The sequence below is a fragment of the Delphinapterus leucas genome, chromosome 7 (genome assembly GCF_059928025.1).
Source record: "Delphinapterus leucas isolate spDelLeu-1000000601 "Yukka" chromosome 7, BTC_Dleu_Yukka2, whole genome shotgun sequence".
Lineage (NCBI taxonomy): Eukaryota > Metazoa > Chordata > Mammalia > Artiodactyla > Monodontidae > Delphinapterus > Delphinapterus leucas.
In genome coordinates, this window is record NC_143135.1 from 103,532,963 (window position 1) to 103,554,918 (window position 21,956).

Sequence of the window (21,956 nt, forward strand, 5' to 3'; positions counted from 1 at the left end):
ACCCTTTGAAAGCAAAGCCATCAGATAAGCACAGCCCTAGGCTAATTCTCTCCCTCCGGCCACCCAGGCAGCCTGGTGAGGGATAAGGTACTACAAGGAGAAGGCTTTAGGTTCCTGAGGCTGCAGGGCATGCTCTGGAGGAAGGATTTCAGAGGAAGTGCTGCCACATCTACCAGTAAAAAGGAAAGAAAAAGGTCCAGGGCAAAATCCCTAACCCGAACCTCTGATGGCCACCATGGGGCACATAAGAGTTTGGAGGCAAGTCATTGTCTGTCTGTGTGACCTTCATGCTGAAGACATGGGAAAGACCCCAGTGTAGGTGCGTGCAGGTGAATAAAATGTGCAGATAGGTTGAAGCCTTGTGCTTTGTGGGAAGAGCAAAACAACCAAGAGTCTACATTTAAGGAAATATTATTTTCTGTAGAATTACAGGCAGGGGCCTGAGATGGCCTAGGACAGGGATCCTTTCCTAAGTTCCCATGACAGGAAGAGGGGGGAAGAGCAGGGGGTGAACTTACTAATGAAGTAATCCGAGGTATAGCGCGACTCTGGGTAGGGAGGGTTGACTCCATTAACTTGGTACGGCTTCACATCCTCTGCAACAGACAGGGGAGGGATGAAACAAAGAGGTCAGCGTGCAAGCAACGCTCAGCCGAAGAGGACCCTGGACAAAAGGACCACAGTGATCTCAGCCCCTCTTCGCAGAAATCTGCATGTCCACTGACTGAGCTGGTGTCGGAGTCTCCCCTGACTGGGGCCTTGTCTAGAGACGAGCTCACTAAAGTATGGCTAAGTTTATGATTCCAGTAGCTGCAGAATGGGATTTAATATCTTGGAAAGCGCATTCTAAGGGGTGGGAAGGCATTCACCCCCTTTCTGATGCATGCGTGTGCTGCCAGCAGCCGAGGCTTGAAGGCATCTTGGGAGGTTACCAAAATCAGTCGCCAATACTCAAACTGATCAGGTCCAAAGCTTTTCAGAAATATAGGACAATCTCTAGACGGGTAGATTTTAGAGCCTCCATTTCTTCCAACAGATAGATGTCTGGTTTTTTGTTTTGTTTTTTTTTTTGCGGTACGCAGGCCTCTCACTGTTGTGGCCCCTCCCGACACAGGCTCCGGACGCGCAGGCTCAGCGGCCATGGCTCACGGGCCCAGCCGCTCCGCGGCATGTGGGATCTTCCCGGACCGGGGCATGAACCCGTGTCCCCTGCATCGGCAGGCGGACTCTCAACCACTGCGTCACCAGGGAAGCCCCAGATGTCTGGTTTTTGTTTTGTGTTTTTTCTGTTGCCCTCAAATGTCAAGTTCAGGCCCAGATAAGATGCTAGTAAGGTGACTCTACTTAGTGAAATATGACAGGGCTCATACAAAGAGAGAGAAGAGCCACATAACCAAACTCCTGTCCAGGTGCCAACCTCCGTAGGAATGAGAATGGAACATAGATGAAGGTATCCAAGCAGAGGAAGGCTCTCTCCATGGAACTAAGGTGAGCTTGTGGATCATCTAATGACCCTGGAATCTGGTGGTGGGCCCTGACCGTTGTATGGTACGGTATGATTACGTTTCACTGTAAGGATCAGACGTAAAGACAGAGGGTTGGTTTGGGTTTCTCCTCAGGTATTTGATAGCTTGTTGGGAGCAGAGACTGCTGGGAAAACAAGTTTATGCCTGCACAGAAAAACAGTTCCCAGCTGAGATAAAATGATTAAACTCGGCTTTAGCAGCTTATCAGATTGAAACATCCCCTGTACCTTTGGCCTGCCACCCCACCCAGCAAAGCTATGTTTTCTCGGCGCTGGGTTGCCTTAGTTTAATCACAGAACAAAAGCTGTAGCCTCAATACAAACATCACGTTCAGTTGTTCAAAGACCTGAAGAAGGACGATCCTCCTGCCTCTCTCCCTTGAAAATGTTGTGAGATGTTCTCAAACCCACCCCATTGTTTCCCAATTCTCCTAAATTTGCTTGTATTATTCCTCCGCAGGAAGGTAGGCCAGAAGCTACCCCACGAGTCCGCATCATTACACAAAGAACACAGGACAGGAAGTTCGACTGAAAAGACCTAGGTTTAAGGAAACAAGTGATGTTGAGGAAACCACCTAACCTGTCCTCATTTTACAGACAAGGACACCGAGAGAACATGCCCTTCCCATGTCCCAGGGTTGTTTTGAGAGTCCTATGAGAAAAACGGAGTTTCAAGCCCTTTGGAAACAAGGAGGTGCTGTACAGATGAGTTATAACTGATCAGAGGCAGGTTTAGACACTCCAGGAGAGCTGGCTGCCCCAGGGTGAAGACTGGAGGGAAACGGTGAATTAGCAGCATATATTGGGGCGACACGGTCTGGTGTACCCCGCCCCCCACTGCTGTGTTTATAAGCCAATGCTTGCATCAGATCTGTTCTGAGCCTGCTGTATCTTTTCCCTCTATACACAGGTGCTCACGTCAACACGTGTGAGTCGTCTGTGTGCAGTTACACCGAGATCACGGCGTGGCTTCGGGGAAGGCTAGATTCACCTAGTTCTCGACTCTGCTTATATTTTTCAGCAGAAGCTGAGGGGAAGGGGAAAAAAGAAAAAGATAACACTTCTGTGCCCAGAGGAGTCTAATTTGGGTCTCTCCTGGGCATTGCAGAGTGGAAAATATCCTTAAACAAAGGAAGGTATTATATGGAATAAAAGTGCTAAGCCCGAGTTCTGCTCCTTGCCCCACCCCCTCCCCCCGTCACCGCGTCTGCGCCAGGGCTTGGAGCTGGTGACCACAGGGAAAGGGTGGGCCTGGGTCAGAGAGGGCAACAGGCTTCTAGGCTTACAGTCAGCTGGAGGGCACTGCTGACTGCTGGTAACTGCAATTTATTTTAAGAAGAAATTCAGAAAAATAAGCGCAAAAACACCCAAGTTTGCCGCCTGCTGCTGTTTCTATACTCAGCCAGGACTGTGGTACATGAGTCACTTGGTCCAGAAAGGTTGGAAGAGGCTGGTAGGGGAGGCCATGTCATTACAAGGTTGCAACACGGCGTCCTGACATAACCCCGGTTTCTGCTCCAGATGGAAAAGGTGTACCTCGCGACTGCAATTCCAATCTAGTTAGTGGGCAGAGGAGCCTGCTTATTAAGAAGCTCTGAGAAACGAAGAAGCTTGGATGTGGCCATGGATCAAGACAGTGTGTCTTAAGATTATCAAAAAAAAAAAAAAAAAGAGAGAGAGAGAGAGAGAGAGAAAGAAAGAAAGAAAAACTCTCTTGTTGCTGGCTGTGGGCACTGCTTGTTCAAACAGTACATGAGTCTAAGATAAAGTCTGGGATCAGAACTTTGCATACCAATAAGCTTCAGGAGTACAGTCTAGCTACAGATTAAAATTGGAACCTCCAGTACACAGAAGAAAAAGAAACTAACATTTATGGAACACTTGCTATTTACCAGGCACTGTCTATGCCGTGCTGTGATTGGATGCCCAGGTGATGGCATCGACGTTGCGCCACTGGGCACGCTCCCGGACCTACTCTCGAAGCCACGCCCCCCCGGCTCCCACCTCACCCTGCCCCCATGCATTTACCTTTCTGCAGGATCTCCAGATGCTCCCACAAGATGTCCCCAACGAAGTCTGGAGCCAGCTCGAGAAAGCAGTCTTTCCCCAGCGCACAGAGGGCTGCCCCGTTCATACAGAACTTCTGGAAGTCCACACCCTTTAGGCTGAACTCATTGACGGCCCACATCACCCAGTCCCGAACATGGGTCTCTGTCCACTGCCGGGGGTCTGCGGGGAGAGATCAAATGACGTTCCAGCAGATCGAGCTCTTAACTCTTCCCCGAGCCTCAGAGACAACACGAAAGCATCTGACCTTCACTGAGGATGTTCTCGGATTCATAGAATTGGGAATGCCTGATGGGGCATCTTCCATAACCCTCCCCCCCACCCCCAGCCCCGCATCCAACAGCCCCATCTTCTCTATCCTGCCAGCTAGAAGATCACTGTCATCAGCTAGAAAGGAGCAGAGAATTCTCCACCCTTAGAATCTTCAGACCAAGATTCCAGGAATCTCCTCTTTCACTGCCTTATTTCCATCAGACTCTTTTAAAGCCTGGGACAAGGGAACAAATGACTTCTTTAACAGCAATAATAACAAAGTCAAGTGTGCTCTGGACGTTGCACTCACCTCTCCCTGCTCTTAACTCTTATAATTTACTTGAGACCGTTATGCTTAATTATTTTTATCTTAGTTAATCATGGTTAGCCCAGTTGTCCCTGGGTGTCCAAGGAGGATTGGTTTCAGAACGCCCTCGGATACCAAAATCTGTGGATGCTCATCTCCCTTATATAAAAGGGCAGGGTACAGTCAGCCCTCTGTATCCGTGGGTTCCTGCATCCGCAGATTCAACCAACCAAATCCGACCTGTGGTTGGTTGAATCTGCCAATGAGGAACCCTCGGAGGGCTGACTGTAATCACAGCAATTACTAACAGTAAGCCATTCGAATGATACTTAGTAATAACGACATTATTAGGTACCTGTATTATACCAGATACCCTTCAAAATATATACACATCACAGGCCCTGCGTTGAGTAGAAGTGTAGGACAGACGACATATAATCTTCACGCATGACCCCTGTTTTAACATGACTACACCAGCTAATGACACTTAAAGAGCTCAGATGATGGCAGGCTGTGATGTCGACAGCATGCCTGCTCTCAAGGTTACCCCCTTCAATCTAGACGATGACTTTATGAGATGTTGGAAAACCCAGTGGTCAGAATTCGCTGTATTCTGCCTTGTGATTGGGCATCGCTGTCAGCTGAGGTTTGTGGGAAAGTAGAATACGTGGAAAGGTAGACAGATACACTCACGGAATCTACCAAAGGCTTTCGTCTGGCAGGGTGGAAGCCTCTCATGCAGCAGTAGCACTGGCCTGGTCTAAAGACAGCTTTTGTTTCTCTGACTCAATAGAAAAGTGTTCTTTCTGCTCTCAGCTGTTCAGGAAATGCTGCTTGGCCAAGGCTTAAGTCTTCCCGCATCATTTTTCCTTTCTGACAACGCAGGTCACTTCCCCTTACATTCCTGAATAAACCCTTTTGGATGAGAACACCCAAAGGTAAATACATTTCACCAAAGGACACGGAAAAGAAAAGAGTAGATTCCCAGAAATGCAGCTCATCAAGTTCATCCAATGGTGGCCCAGAATGACTCCAAGACCATGCCTTCCAAACTTGTCTGTACTATGGAGGCACTTGAGAAGCTTCAGAATTACTGATGTGACCAAAAATTGTGACTTAATTGGTCTGGGACCTGACCTGGACTGTGGAAGTTTTTGACGATCCCCTGTCTAATGTGCAAACAAGCTTGGGCACCACTGCCCTAAAACCAAGATGGCAGGGGCAAGCCTGGGAGATGAAGGAGCATCAGTATGCGTCTATGCTTGTTCCAACAGAGGTCTGCAACGATCTGTGGCTGCTGACTGAAGCACGGTGAGTAATAAGGTCTATCTCACTCAACAGGTAAGAAAACTAACCATACCTCGAAGTCTGATCCCATCCTCTCTCCTTCCAACTACAAAACCTACCTTTTGGAATTCCCAGCCGTTGCTGCTCCTTAGAGAAACCACTGAAAGTAGCTTTCAAGGCTTGAGACATCATTTCTTTGCTGCTTGGAGTTAGAAGTGGAACATCTGCACATTCCATATCTGTAAGGAAAAAATAGCACATGAATACTAACAAAAACGAAGTAGGTGATGGACGTTAGCTAGACGGGTGGTGGTGATGGCGGTGCAATAGACACAAATATCAAATCATTATGTTGTACACCTGAAACTAACATAAGGTTCCATGTCACTTAGACCTCAATTTTAAAGCTAAAACTAACTAGGTAATTAACCACCCATAAAATATAATGGAGCATGAATGGTCTGAAGAAGACAAGCTGAGAAATAACTGTAGTAGCATCCTCACCAGGGCAGGTAAAATTTGGGGGGCTTTCCACAATGTGGTAGGGCCCATAAAAAAAAACCAAAAAAACCAAAAACCTGACTCTTGCCTCATACGCCCTGCCTCTCTGACAAAATACGTTTATTCTTTCTGTATAGCTCTACTAATTCCCCCATAGCCCCTACCCATCCTTCACACTCACTGAGAATATTAATGTTTCTACGCACTTGCTGTTACCTATGAAAAGGAAGTAACAACATTCGTTCAGTAAATAATTATTTAGCATTTGTTACATGCAAGCGATTAGCGAAAGAACAGTGAACAAGACAGTAATGATCCCTACCCTGATGGAGCTGGATATCAGATTCTGGCAGGAAAATCAGTCATTAAAAAAACTATTTACACAGTTAAACGTTCAAATACAATGTCAGTAAGGGCTTCATAGGAGGAGTAGAAGATGCAGTGTTAACACATAACAGGGAGTCCTGCAGGTCTGGAGGAATCAGAGAAGGCCTCCTTTAGAAGTGAGATGTTTGACCTGAGACCTGAAGGATACACAGGAGTTTTAAAAAAACTACTCCAGACCAGTGGTTCTCAAAGTGTGGTCCCCAGACCAGCCATATCAGCATCACCTGGGAGAACTCAGCCCCACCCAGGCCTCCTGAATCAGAACCTCTGAGCGGGCGGAGCTCGGAAATCCGTTCGTAACACAGAATCCAGGTAATCCTGATGAGCACTAAAATTAGAGGGCTGTGATCCGAGATAAGAGAATAGCACAAATGAAGGTCCTGAGATGGGGGAAGAGGGGAACCTTGGCCTGTTTTAGTATCAGAAAGATCAATGCAACTGGAGCAGAGTGATCAAGGGGACAGCAGCTTTAGAGGAGGCTGAAAACGTAAGTAAGGAGTGTGTTAAGGAATTTATAATTGTATCCTGAGCAAAATAGGCATTGAGAGTTTTATGCAGAGGAATGACATGACTACATTTTGTTTGAAGAATATCATCTTACGGTAAGTCTATTTTTATTTTATTTATTTATTTATTTTTGGCTGCATTGGGTCTTCGTTGCTGCGCGCGGGCTTTCTCTAGTTGCGGCGAGCGGGGGCTACTCTTGGTTGCGGTGCACGGGCTTCTCATTGCGGTGGCTTCTCTTGTTGCGGAGCACGGGCTCTAGGCACATGGGCTCAGTAGTTGTGGCTCATGGGCTCCAGAGCGCAGGCTCAGTAGTTGTGGCGCACGGGCTTAGTTGCTCCACGGCATGTGGGATCTTCCCGGACCAGGGATTGAACCCATGTCCCGTGCATTGGCAGGCGGATTCTTAACCACTGCGCCACCTGGGAAGCCCCAGGTAATTCTATTTTTAAATTTTCAAGGAACTGCCATCCTGTTTTCTCACAGTGGCTGCATGATTTTACAGCCCCACCACAGTGCACAAGGGTTCCACCTCCTTGCCAACACTTACCTTCTGCATTTATTAGCCATGCTAATAGATGTGAAGTGGTATCACATTGTAGTTTTGATCTGCATTTCCCTAATTATTAGTGATGTTGAGCATCTTTCCATGGGCTTATTGGTCATTTGTGTATCTTCTTTGGAGAAATGTCTATTCAAGCATTTTGATCACTTCTAATACAGTGATTTGTCTTTTTGTGTTGAGTTTTAGGAGTTCTCTATATACCCAGAAGAGCTGATAGCAGGGTCTTGAAGAGATATTTGTACACTCATGTTAATAGCAGCGTTCTTCACAGTAGCTAAAATGTGGAGGCAACCAAGTGTCCATCAACAGATGAGTTGGATAAGCAAAAGGTAGTATAAACACACACAGTACAATATCATTCAGCCTTACAAAGGAAGGGAATTCTGACATATACTGCAACATGGATGAGCCTTCCCATTATGGTAAATGAAATAAGCCAGTCTTGAAAAGACAAACTATATAAGGGACTTAGAATTGTCAAATTCATAGAGACAGCAAGTAGAATGGTAGCTTCCAGGGCCTGGAGGGAGGAAGGAAATGGGGGGTTGTGTCCTGGGGACAGAGTTTCAGTTTTACAGGATGAAAAGGGTTCTGGAGGTGGATGGTGGCAAAGGTTGTGCAACATTATGGGTGTATTTAATCCCACTAAACTGTAACTTAAAAATAGTTAAGTTGGTAAATTTTAGGTTATGTTCACTTTACCACAATTTTTAAAAATGGGTTAAAAAAAAAAAAAAAAGATCGCCTTAGCTGCCGGTAAAGAATGGTTTAGGAGGTTAACTCCAAATGGATGCAAGAAGACTTGTTAAAAAGCTCTTGTATCAGTTGTGGTGAGGGATGATGGTGGCTTTAGCTAGGAAGATGGCTCTGCAGAAAATGTAAGTGGTCAGATGTGACATGCATATAGGAGGTAACACCTATAAAACTTGATTTATGTAGGTGGTGAAGAAGAATGAGGAATCAACACCTGCAGGTCCACAAATGCGTCCTCCTTTGCTATTGCCACATGCATCTTTATCTCTGCTGTGTCCCTCTTGTACTTGCAGACCATGTTCAAAGCCAAGATACATAGATATGGTTCAAGTTAAAAATCCTCCAAATTCACCTCAGGCACAATTTCCAACAAAAAGCAAACAAGCAAAGAAATGACTTGAGAATTCCTACTAGGTGTCCTGTGACCTTCAGACAGCAATGCACTTTACTGCAGTAATTTCCAGAAGCCCGCCTGCTCACCTTGAATCTTCAGTGTCTCATATGAAACCGACAGAAAATGGCGGGGCCGCTAGAGAAGTTCCTCCACCAGCCATCTCTAAACCCTGGCTAGTTAAAAAGTTCCCTGGATGTAAGTAATGTGTTATTGGCTGGATAAAATGGAAACATAGGAGGGAAAAAAAATGATAATTGGTGACCTCTGAAAAAAGAAACAAATATATTGCCTCTGAATATCAAAATGAATGGAAATTACGTGGCAAGAAAGAAGGGCAGGCAGCTCTTTCCCTCAGTTTGCTTTGAGCGGTGCTATCAGGAAACTGCCCAGAGTCTGCTCTGTGCCCTAGAAGAACAGAAGGGTTCACTGCTGTGGCTCTCCCAGGCCCTGCACTTAGGGGGATCTGAAGTTATAGGGAGTGGAGAGTTTGGGTTGCCCTGGGACATGCCCAAAAAAAGCCTAGTGGAAAAATCAACACACTTCCAGGAAGGTTGACAAAATGCTGGAAAATCCCAGATTGTTAGGGGGGAAAAGTAGGGGGATGGGATAAAATGTTGATTACATAACATCCAGCCCTTTGAACAATGGAATAATCATCACATGAGTCACTAAGAAAGACATCAGTGCTCCCCCTTCGTCCCCACTCTCCTCACCCAAGAACAGCTAAGGGACAGGTCCAGGAGATCTTCCCTTAGAGTGGAAGTCAGTTTGACTTTAGAGAAAAGGGCTCTCTATTTAACCAAGAGTATCGCTTCTGCAAGAAGGAACAAATGCAGCAACCCCAGCTCCCAGCACAGGAGTCAATCAACAAACGCTGGATGAATTCAAAGTCTTCCAAATCTGAATCAACTTTCCTTCCCTTCGCTCCCATCCAACACCAATTCATGAACTTGAACTGTGTGGGTTTTGTTGTGTGTGTTTGTTCCCTCCACTGGATTTATGACTAGATGAAAAGGACTCTACTGATGGCAGAAGTGGGCCAGGAAAATGCATGTGGAAAATGTGGGCCAGGCCAAATGGACCAGCAGTGGTTCTGCTGCAAACTGGAACTGAAGGATGAGGCTAGGAGGCCCCAGACATCTTCTGAACAGGAAAGCCTGGGAAGTTGGATGCTAGGGTGATGTGAAGGCTGAGGATGACAGCAGAGAGCCCGGAGCCTGCTTCCTATCACAGCAGTGCCCCAGCAGTCCGGCCAGGACAGGGCCTCTGGGCTGACAACTCCCCATGCAGGTTTCCACGTCCTGTCAGGGAGCCGGCACTTCCAGGTTCTGGCTTGTTCTCTCCAAGGGAAGCAGCTGGAATTAACTTGTACCTGTCCACCTCAGTGCCATTCTCAAAAGCCTGGTCCACATGGTGCTGCACAGCACCCAAAGGCTGTGCCCCTGACTGGGGACTCAGAGCGCTGGGTCTCTGGAAGAGGTGCTCCCAGGCCCGCTGGGGAAAGCCCACCACACACTTGGGACACCTGGACTTGATGAGCTCAGGAGAAGGCGTGTCAGTGCCTTTGGACCCAAAGGATTCAGACAGGAAAGTCAGAGTTTTATCTATTTTCATGAAGTGTGGAATGGAAGGTTTAAAAAAAAAAATCAAAACTCTTCTGTAAGTGAATGAACCATCAGTCAGGATTGTCTTTTTTAGTAGCACAGGCACTGCATGTAAATGATGAAGAATAACCACTTTCAAAAGTGGTATTAACATAAAACACTAAACTCTCATCATGAAGAATATGAATGCAAAAATGCCCTCTGTGTTGCTCATTCATGTTTGTGGCGGTTCTGTCAATTACACTGACCAATAAAAATAATGAACTCATTACACAGGTGGAGAAGCTGACATGGTTTGGCCCAAGCAGGCATCTCTGTTATTCTGACCACACCTTATCTCATTACCTATTAAAATACTTTTCTATTAGGTACCAAAAATATTTCTAATTTTGGCAACAGCATCTATAAATTAATCAATGCTCCACAGAAGTTAACTAATTGTATTTTATGGACAAGAACTAAAATTGCCTTTGTGCTAATAATCGTACTTGCAATATCTTGAATTGCAATAACACATTTGTTTCAAAATGCTGAGCACCTGACCTGGAAATATACTAGGCTGATACGGTGGAGGCTCTAAGTATATTTATGAAACATAAACATATTACAAGTATATTCGATTTCTGACCCAGGGGTTATTCCTCAGGACCCTAAATCTGAGTTAATATTTATAGGAATCACCCAGATTTCTGAGAGCAGAGTTGTACAGAAGCTAGTGAGCAAATAACGGTCCCAAACTCTGTCCAGTCAAGACTGCACAGTATCGGAGTAGAAATTAGATAGTTTTTCTTGACTCAGTAGGAACACAATGAATTGTGGCCTTTTCAATGCAGGGAAACATCTGCTTCTTTTTCACTGTGACCTAATCCTGAACAAAAGCTTACACAGCCCAAGGATGTTTTAAGTCAAATGTGGAACAAGGGTTTCAATTCACTCATAATGGAACTCAAAGTTAAGGACTGCTCAGCGCCCAAGAACCCATCAACGACATGTCACGTGACTTTTCATACCATTCTGTTAAGTCGTTTGAAACCGAACGGCTCGTATCAGCAATGTTACCTAGAGTCTAAGCCTGAAGTGGCGCTGGTTCCAGGAGAAGTTCAAGACCTATGGCCTTGCTGAACTGAGATGTTCCTCCTCTCACCATCCTCAAATAAATGGCAGGAAGACTGGAGCATCTGGGACCCGAGGGTTAGGCGATGGACTAGAGATCCAAGGTGCACATTCCAGTCTTGTGCAGCCATTGGACTGGCCAAAGCCTGGTGGGTTACCATGACGACACCGGCCACGGGTGGTGGGTATTGCCCCAATCAATAGCAGCAGGAAAGAAACACCAGGAATGAATGATACGCCTTACATCTGAAAACCGCTACGGTCCACCGAGACCCCTCCCATATACTGTTCCCCAATATGCTCACAACATAAAGCTTCCGGGGGGCCTGGGAAAGTATTACAGGACCCCCACTTCACAGATCAGAAAACCAAGACTGCAAGAGATCAAGAGCCTGCCTTAAACTCCATCTTTCAACTCTCACACGTCCAAGGTCTTTCCATTCAATGCCACTGCTGCTGCAAACAGGAATGGATCAGAAATCCAAGAACACTAACATTTCTACAGCTGAGACACAGAAAACGGGACTTTTATTTCTCAGTTTGAAAATGAGATACACTTGAGTCAGTAAATTAAAAACTTAAACAAGACCATTTCTGGATCGAAGAAATCCAGGATTTCATATAGCTCGCCCCATAAAGACATAATTAAAAGCCATTGACAGAACCGACTGTAATCTTTTCCTTTCTTGGAACCAAGGGTCTTGAGGCTTCCTTCCTTCCATACAAAGTAACACACGGTAAGTGACAACCTGGCCTCCTTCCCTGTCTGTGTTCACCCCTGAGTCACCCTGATGCGCAATTGTGCACATAATATAAGGTTAATTAGTTACATAAAGTCTGGCTGAAATAGGTTTCTTAAAGTGAAAGGACCAAGGAGAAACCTTCTCATTCATACAGAGAAGAAAAAAAAGGACACTTGTCCCAAATGGAAAGAGAAGATTCTGAAGACAGGGGGAAAAGACACAGTGGGACAACGCACTGGGCTTGCTGCCTTAGCTTGCTGGTCAAAACCCACGGGTTCTCAGTTTTGCCACTTATGTAATCATGCTGGGTAAGCCACTCCATCAGTGCATTGTTAAAAAGAGGTCTGTTGATAGGTAGTGTCTATATCCCTCATAGGGTTTTAAATTTTTCATTACGCCAATTTTTAAACACACACCAAGGTAGAGAGACTAGTATAATAAATCCCTATTCAAAATCCATCAACACTACCAGTTTTGATTTCGTCTCCTCCCCACCAACACAGAAGAACTGTAAGGCTAATCCCAGGCAACATGCCATTTCACCCACAAATATTTTATTGTCACGAGGATATTCTTGAGATAAAGGAGCATCATACCATGAAAGCTTACAAGAAACAGATAAGCTCATGGAAAAAGAAAATAAGGGCTTCAGATTACTTTCCACGGTGCTTAAATCTAGGTCTACATTTCATTCATTGGTCCACTCGAACCACAGAACTTCTTTTAAAGCAACATTATCATGATCTGGAGAGTGATGAAGTTGGATCAGAGAGGGATGATTTCAAATCAGGGCAGGCAGCCATTCCTTTGACCACCACGTCCTACAAGCAAAAGACTGCAGAGGTAATTCCTCCTGACTGCTAAGGTCCTCAGGAACTTACAACTGTAACTACGAGTGGGCAGAAAGAGCTGAGGATTTTGGCCAGCACCCAAAGGGCAGATGTCAAACTGCCTAGAATAAGAGAGGAGGCACCTTTACCCCTTCAGATCAACAGAAATGGCAAAATGGCTGTGGTCAGTGACTGATTCTGAACAATCAACATTGTCCTTAGAAAGTTGTTACTGGTCCCTAAGAGAATTTACCCAGTGAAGACACTAATATCTCAGAAGGCTGTGAAAAGGAATCTCATTCAACCTTTCTCTCATTCATGCAAGGAGGCATTGGAACTAGGAAGGAAGGGTCCTCTTTGTCCTACACTCCTGACTCCAAATCCCGTTACAGGCGCTAGAAAGTTGGCAAGGCAGGGCTTCCTGTTGAGGAAGTCAGTATAATCCACAAAGCTTCTGGCTGAGGCTAATGCAAAGAAGGGAAATGTGTTCCTCCTCGGCCCCTCGACCCCATTTTCGCAAACCTAATGAAGTGACAAAGTGATGAGAGACAAGCAGGACCCTTGGCTCCAGCAAGAGCTCAGCAAGAACAGCTCAGCGCCGTGGTTGTACCACCCAACCCAACCAAGCAGTCCATCGCTGCCCCAAATGATGGGACACCCTGACCCCAAAACAGAGTTTTCTTATCAGTCAGGGAAACACAACTGGGCTTTGGTCCTTCTCTTGATACCAATGCCCTTGAAGTCACCAGCGAATTAAAAAAAAAAAAAAAAAAACTCTGAGGGATGGAGAAAGAAGCTGCACAGAAAATCCCCAATTCACCCTCCAATGATCTGACTGACCAAAAATTCGAGCCAGTCTCCAATTACTGCCTCGGGGAAATGAAGCACGCTGCTGGGGTACAGCGTACCAACTCAAAGGTAGATGCCTCTTCTCAGAGGGAACTTGTCCCAGGACAAAAGAGATGGTCCTCTGAGAGGCAAAGCAGGCTGCAGACTGCCCAGGGAAGCCTGCCTCGGGCCCAGCAGCTGGGCCTGGGAACCAAGGCTGCAGAGACAGCCGAGGACCCTGAACATCTGTAGGAAGTGACTTCAGTCCTCTCCCTTCTCCCCTCACCCACCCCTGTCCCATCCCCCAAAAGGAGTTTTAACGCATTATTACCACTGAAGTCCTGAGGATTTGGTGACTCACCAGGCTCACACATGGTTCCAATGAGCCCTTGACCATTACATGGTAGGGGAGCAGGAAAAACAAATGAAAGCGGTTGTAATTCGGCAGCCAGGAGCTTAGACCTGCCAGACAAAAGGGACTGTGGGCGTGTTCCCCAATTCGTTCAGGCACCTGACATGCACAAGCTATTTTTAATCACTGGATTTATTTCTTTCCTCCCCAACCCCTCCTCCAACCTCCACCTCAGCAAATGTTTCCAAGTCAGAGCAAAACCCAAATCAATCCCAGGTGTTCAGGGAAACCCAGAGAGGCTCTTCCGTTCCAGGAGCTGCGCCAGAAAGCAGAACTGCCCCCTGGGTCCTGCAGCTACGTTTTCTTGCTCTTTTCCTTACTTAGAACAGTTCAGATCTCCCACCCCAAACATTGGGCACATGGCCTGAAAGAGGAAATATCTGAATGAATGGGCCCTGCTGGAATGGCTCCTAATCCTGTGTTTTCTCCAGCAGCTCTGGCAAGTGAGGGTGTGTGGGAGAGTCCTCGGGGACCACTGAGAGCTCAGGAGCATCCTTCACTCGCTAGGATTCTCTACCTACCCGGCAGTGAGGATTCAATTAAATATGTGTGAAAATACCAAAGCCTAGTAGGTGTTCAATAAAGTATTGGTGACTTGAACTGAACTGAAAAGTGTCTTGTAAAATAGAAAGACTAAAAACATATATGCGATTTTATTTCCCAAAGCTTAGAGAGACAGCAAGGAGAAGGAACCTGGCGATTTCCCCAGGGACGTACGACCAAGCAACTGAGAAAATGAATGTAAAAATCAGATTCTGAGATATAAATGGAAATTGACATCCCCTGAATCTGGCTCTTTGTTTTAGCAGACAGACTGACTCCTTACCTATTCTGTATCCTCCAATCCGCTATGGGGGAAATCTTTTTTGTAGCAGTAATCATCTAGAATATGTGTTTTGCCATGACAACAGCTCCAGGATCCAGGGGACCTAAGATGCCTTTTGGTTTTGAAAACTTCCTAAGACTGCCAGCTTAGAGTCTATATGGCACAAAACAAAACTGTAATTTTGTGCTCAAAACTCTTTTCTTCATGTTTGGTATTTACCAGAACCCAAGCTGCATTTTACCCAAGCCATACATATACCCTTAAATGAATGACATGCTCACAGTTTAAAAGAATGTTTTAGCTATTAAGATTAGGATTCCTGCATAGAAGGCCAGCCTCAATAGGGTACTTTAAAGAATAAAGCTCTTTAATGGTCATCCAAAGCCATTTACAGAACATATCACATGTTTCAAATCATTTTCTACATAGACAAGTTACACTTGACTCCACACCAGGCATTTTACAAGTCCTGGATGTCCCAGAACAGTGTCACTTCTTTTGTCACGGAAAACACAGAGGCAAGGTCTCTATATTACTCTGGAAGAAAACATACATTGGGTCCTTTCAGCTTCAAGGTTCGCAGAGAGCCATGGTGCATCTCACTGGTTTCCCCCCCATCCTTCGATTTCTGAGCCAGGGCAAACTCCTGCCCCGTCCTGCCTTCAATTAAGATACTCATGACAGGGATTCCCTGGTGGTGCAGTGGTTGAGAGTCCGCCTGCCGATGCAGGAGACACGGGTTCGTGCCCCGGTCCGGGAGGATCCCACATGCCGTGGAGCGGCTGGGCCCGTGAGCCATGGCCGCTGAGCCTGTGCTCCGTGGCGGGAGGGGCCACAGCGGTGAGAGGCCCGTGTACCGGAAATAAATAAATAAATAAAATACTCATGACAGGGTCAGAAGGCTTTTGGCAACAACATGGCAAAGGACAACCCCACTCAAGAAGACTATGGAAAATATTTGACATCCTACATCTTGCTATTATCCCAGCTTCCGCGATTTCAGTTTACATATTACTCTTTGATGCTTCACCCTCTGAGGCCCCGGAGATGCTGTTTAATCAGGCTGACCAATGCATTTCCATGTCACTTGATTCCCACCTATGATTTTCAGTGCTGCTTTCTGAGTAGAAGTTTACATTTTAGAAAATGTTTTCTCCCCTATTCTACTATGAGCCTGAGGACAACCAAGGGTTTAGTATTCTCTCTGTCACATAGGTGAGGGTATGAAGGCTCACAAAGGGTACTTCGGTGATTGAACCAAGATAATCAGGCCAGTTGACTGATCTTACCAGCACTCAAACCCAGAGCACCGGGCACGAAAGCCGGGTATTTTCCACCCGTACCTGTTAACAGAGTTAAAAGCAGGGGAGGCAGAAATGGACACAAAAACATTTCCTTTCATGTTTCTCCGTCATTTTCATTACAGAGAAAGTAATGACAAAGGAAGCGCCTCCATCCCTGGGACTCTCCTGGCAGACGGCAGCTGCAACACCAGAGCTTGTGGCTCCCACCCAGGACCCTGAGTCAGAGGCCCCCCCCGCGGGGCCCCCTCCGCACTTGGCCTGGGGGCAAGACGGGCACGGAGGGGGCGTCTGAGCATTTCTAGGAAGACTGGGCTGGTCCAGGTGAAGGATGAGTTTTCTCGGTGGGCAAAGGAACAATCTGGGCAAACAGATGGAGTGGAGCCCCTTTATTTAGGCTGGAAGAGGTGGAGTTTTTCTGCACTTTTGAACTGTTTTCTCAAGGCCTGCCTCTCCCTCCCACGCAGGAAACAAACACAGAGACAGGCCTCTTCCAGTGAGGGCTCTAGTTGCTGAGGGCTGCCGGGGAGAGCAGAAGAGGGACTTAGGAGCAACGCAGGAGGAGTGGGGGCGAGCGGACAGGGAGCAGCTGGGAGAGGAGACGAGAGGCAGAGTGGGCAGTGAAGATGGGGGAGGGCGGATGGACGGCAGAGAAGGGAACAGAGGGAAGGAAAGGGAAGAGCAGAGGAAGCCCATATTGGAAAAATTTAAACCAGAATAAAGGGACACATGGCAGAGTGGAAGTGGGCTGGGAAGGGCCAGCAACTTACTCCCAATTAATGATGTTCAGAAAGCAGCATTTTTCCATAAATTTTGAAAGGAAATTCTCTCTCATCTTTCTTATTTATTTATACATTATATAAATATATTTTCAAACCAAAAAAATGGGCTGTTTTTTCCAATGGGAAAAAGCCTTGTTTGAGATGAAAGCCGGTCTTCAAAAACCCCTTGGAGGAAGCTGAAACCCCACATGTCTCGGTGCTACAGAAAGAAAAACAAAGTGGACATTCTTCCTGTGTTCTAAGGCTTTTTTATGCAGATGTGTTTTTCTTTTAATAAATAAATCTGGACAGAGAGGGCAAAAGCATACTCATAGACATTCACACAGTGCAACTGTCTGTTTTCAACCCAGGGAAACCGCAGTGAAAAATAAGAATATCTATGTCCATTTTCCCAGTACAGAGACAAATGATCTCAAAATGCCAACTGTTTTCCAAATGCCAACCACAGGCACTGAAGCAATACGCTCTATGTGCATGATCCACCCCCCCCCCCGCCCCCGCCAAGCTTCCCAGACCCACAAAGGTTTATCTGCAGAAGTAATGACAATCAGAGGTAGGGCAGGATCTGGGACAGGATGGCTACACTCCCCAGGAAGGCCTGGAGGGGTCCTTTAGTATAACTCCTCACTTAAGACATTCAGCCACTCTCTACTTTTTGAGCCACTCAGTTTCACTTAAGGACTGCAATAATTATTTTAAAACAACTGCATACACTGAGTTAATGTCTGCCTTCTTATGAGTTCCAACCATTGGCTCCAGTGCTGTTGGCTGAAATCAAACAGTACAATTTTAATCTTTCTTCATCTATCAGCTTTCCAATATTTTTACTCATCCCTTTATCATCACTTCCATCCAGGTATTAAAATTCCTTGGTTCCTGCAACCATTCACAATGGCCTGGTTTGGCCATGCCTCCACCCAGGGTCATCCCTGTATGTCCGTGTCCCTAAAGAGCATCATGAACATTCACAGGTGAACCAGACTTCTCAGGAGACAAATGAGAACACGGAGATGACCAGCCTACTCCCGCATTTCTATTGGTGCAGACCAACCCCGATCTTTCTAACAGCCATACTGCAAAAGCCACTCACTCGAAGTGCTCCGCCAGACCTTCTCCATGGGCGCCGCGATTGAGCCAGCTCTGCACTTACCAACTGAGTCTCATTAACCTCACGCAGAGGCTGCATTTACCCATACTGAACTTCACCTTGTTTGGATCCATTTTTCCATGCGTAGAGATCTTTTCTGTATCATGAATCTGTCCTCACCCTATTAGCTTTGCACCGTTCGAAATTTTGAAGTATACTTTCTGCATCCCTCTCTAACCTGAGCCCCTGATAAAAACGTTGAAACGTCAACGACCAAGTACTGTGACCCATAACATAACACCAGAGACGAGGCATCATTCCAATACTGACACGTTAATCAAGACCCTTTGGGTTTAGCTGCTCAACCAGTTACAAATCCTCCTGCCTTTACAGTCATTGGATCCACAGGTCCACATCTTGGCCACAAATCATGGAAAGGCTTGGACAAAATCTTCAGTGGAGTCTGTTGATCTACCAGTTGGGGAGCTCCAGACAAGTGCAAAGGCGGCTGAGGGAAATGGGGGAGCCGGGACTCTGATCCCTGCACAATGAAAGAGGGAAAGAGGGAGGAGAGGGGAGGGGGGAAGGGGGAGGGGAGGGGGAGGGGGAAGGGGGAGGGGAAGGGGGAGGGGAAGGGGAGGGGGAGGTGGGGGAGGGAGAGGGAGAGAGAGAGAGCACAGAGCTTAAAGCTCTAGAGCCACAGCCACTTTGCTTCCAGAAACAATGGGCACTTAGAGAACAATGGCTGCAGACAAAGTCTTGGTCTATTTTTATCTGCCACTGTGAGTCCCAGACAGGAGGAACTGGATTTCTGCCCTGTACGCACAGCTCCAACTGGATCTGGGCTGGGAGGAAGATGAGGTCACCCAGAACACTGCCTGCTTAGAAATAGGCTCCTTTTTCACTCACAGAGTAGTTTCTTCTTAGCCTAAAGGATCTCTTTAGCCAAGTGAAGAAGTGTGCGTGCCTACTGCTAAAATACAGCCACCATGGAGAAGGGGTAGGTCCAGACTGTAACTGCTGCTCGGCCCAGCCCAGAGCAATGACGGCAGGGGTGCACGGAAAGCCTGACCACTAGAAGGAGGTCCACTCTCTTGTTCCCGAGACAACAGCCCCGTCGGTCCCGTCGGGTCTGTTAATGACACATGGTTGGAGTCCCTCTCAGAGTGTTTCTTCATGGGAACGTTCCCTCCTCATTTCTTTGGTGCATAAAGAGGCTGAGGGCTGATCTTCACATGTATGTGTGCCCCACATCTCTATAAAGGCCTCTGACTCCCCTTTAGTTCATCCTCTTTGGACAGTCTCTCTATTTTCTGGAAATGCCATCTTCTGCTCTGACATAACTTTGGAGTGACAATTTTAATCCTTCCCAGCTGTGTTACTTATAGTCTTAATCCTCCTAGAGGCTTACTAACAAGGACCAGCAATGGTTGCATAAGCCTGTGATAGACACCAAACCGAAAATGAGCAGAGCCTGGGCCTGGGCTGGGGAAGGAGGCACAGGGACCCTGGAGCAGGCCCTGCAAGCAGCCCTCCTGCCGCAGGGCTTCACTGTGAGTTTCCACCGACAGCCCGGCACTGACCGGCAACTGACAGAGTCAGTAACTGCACGCCCTGGATCCAGTCCAAGCTTACAGACTTCAGAATCCTAACTGCAAAGCTGGAATCTCCTAAAGGCAAGACATCCAGGGATTCATACAGACGCCCCCCTAAGGGAAACTTTAAGCTCCCCACGCATGCCTACGAGTTCCTGCCATCAACCTCCTTGCTCCTGGAAAACTAACACTAAGTAGGTAGAAAGGAACCTGAAAAAGATCCCTTTCGTCCCTTCCATTGAAAGAGCTTAGGGTGTTTCACTGAGAACGTCCCAGGTAATGTCACCACAGCGGGAGGGAGCTGGAGACAAGCACTTAAATGTCGTGTAATCTAAAAGCTTAAGCACAGAGCAGGCACGTGCTGCACACAGCTGGGACCGATGTAACCAGCGAGTGATTAAAAGTGACGCACCGTGTTCCTTCCCACACTCCCTTCGCTGGCTTCAGGAGTGCAGGGATCCAGATGTCTAGGGGTCAGACCATCTGTAGGGTGGCCTGGTGAACCTGAGATACGAGGATATCTGAGATGCCACCTACAAGGCCACGACAAGCAAACACCCCTATACACTTTTGTCCTAAGCAGATGGTGGAGACTGAAACCCAGTTGAAACCTATGACCACCTAAAAGGCACCAAACTGTGAAGATCTAAGTGGGTACCTGGGCCCTCCAACGTGGTCCAGGACCTCATTCAAACACTGCTTCCTCGACTTCTCCCCCACCCCCTGCTCCCAACAGGCTAAGTAAGCATCCCCTTCTTCTCCAAGGGCCCTGCTGACTCATCCCAGTGTCATTCAAGAGAACCACGTGGGAGCCACATGGCAGGAATATAGGGAGAAGGCAGAGGAACACACGTTCCCGCCCCTAAGAGACTGACATCAGAGGAGATGCAAAACTTCCCACCGATAGTATATTTGGCAAGCGCACGATACAGCGCTCCTCTGGACCTATCACAGTCTTCAAAGACGCCGGCTAAGTGCCCCAAAATGCACACCAGCTACATGCACCAAAAACCGATGCCAGTGCCCTAACGTGGAGCATCTGGAATTTACAGCATCAGGCTTTACATGTTCAACAACTCGTGAAATAAAGGCCCCACTCAGCTCAGTAAATCCAAATGTACATCCCTAACCGAGGAGTCAGAAATCCTGTTGCTTTAAGGGTTTTAGGGAATAATCTGAGTCCCAGCTCAAGTTTCCTGAGCTGCTAGGGAGGTACCTAGAACCCTGAGAGACAGCTTCAAGGGATTATGGGTCCTCTCCCTAAACCATTAGGTTCCCTGCTCAACCTAGCATCTGAGGCTGCTTCCGGGTATTCCTGATCTAGAACTTCGGCCCCTATATCTCTTCAGCTTTGGCCTTCTCCATGGCCTTGGGTAGGAGCTAGTACCTCACGCGCACCCTGCTTGCGTGTTCACACTCTTCCCTGCCTCTGCGCCGCTGTCTTGCCCTCGCTGTGGTTATCTGATGCACACAGCTTATCCTCGGCCAAAAAGGGAAAAGAGGAATTCACAGAATTTGCTATAAAGCTTTAACAAGTCCTTGGAGGGATGTTCCCCTTCCTGGCAACTCGACGTAATTACAAGATGAATGAGAGGAAGCTGCCATAGAGATGAGGGTGGGTGAGTGCCCGCCCTGGTCAGGTGGCCCACAGGACTCCCGATCGATCCCGGAACACACAGGATTAGAAGGGACTTGAGACATCACCTAGTTCAACCCCTTTCTCTTACGGATGGGGAAAACGAAGCTCAGCGAAGTGACATCACGTGGTTACTAATTAGAGACCTCTTGGCTCCAGGCCAGTATTTTTTGTCCTCTGCACCACTGCTGTTTCCTTATCGTGGTGGATTGGGAGAGAAACATCTCCCTCCTGTCTTTGCTGCTATCAAGCCCTGGTCATCACTCGGGACAAACTCTACTGCTCCCCAGGTTCGTAAGAACAACAGAGGAATAAGCCATCCAAAGATCTAAAAAGCACGGGATATAACGGGCCCAGGATGGGATCCGCTGCTGCTCTAGGTTATAAATTTTCAATCACGATGGCCAGGCTCTACGGTAGCAGAGCTTCCTGCCAGCAGGGATCCCAGCTGAATGCCAGGGATCATAAAGCAAGAATCTCCAACACCCAACTTCAACTGCACGAAACCACTCTGCGTAACAGGTCTAAAATTTGAGGGTGCTACTCCTATCGATCCAGAAAGAGTGAAGGCGGCTGTTAATTTCAGCGATCCAGTGACCTTCATCTAAAAAGCACTGAAAGAAGAGGAGAGCACCATCGTGTCATCCACAAGGTCTG

At 47.0% G+C, this 21,956-nt stretch overlaps 1 protein-coding gene across 4 annotated transcripts in view; it reads right to left on the reverse strand.

Moving 5' to 3' along the window:
* Window positions 1–21,956, reverse strand: part of ETS1 (ETS proto-oncogene 1, transcription factor) — a 113,973-nt gene that overhangs the window by 27,353 nt on the left and 64,664 nt on the right. For all 4 annotated transcript variants that reach the window (XM_089915803.1, XM_022556292.3, XM_022556294.3 and 1 more), the window contains 3 exons: window positions 5,558–5,677; window positions 3,554–3,754; window positions 519–596 (listed from right to left, as the gene is read on the reverse strand). In XM_089915803.1, coding sequence (XP_089771929.1) covers window positions 519–596; window positions 3,554–3,754; window positions 5,558–5,677 — 399 coding nt within the window. The remainder of the gene's footprint in view (window positions 1–518; window positions 597–3,553; window positions 3,755–5,557; window positions 5,678–21,956) is intronic.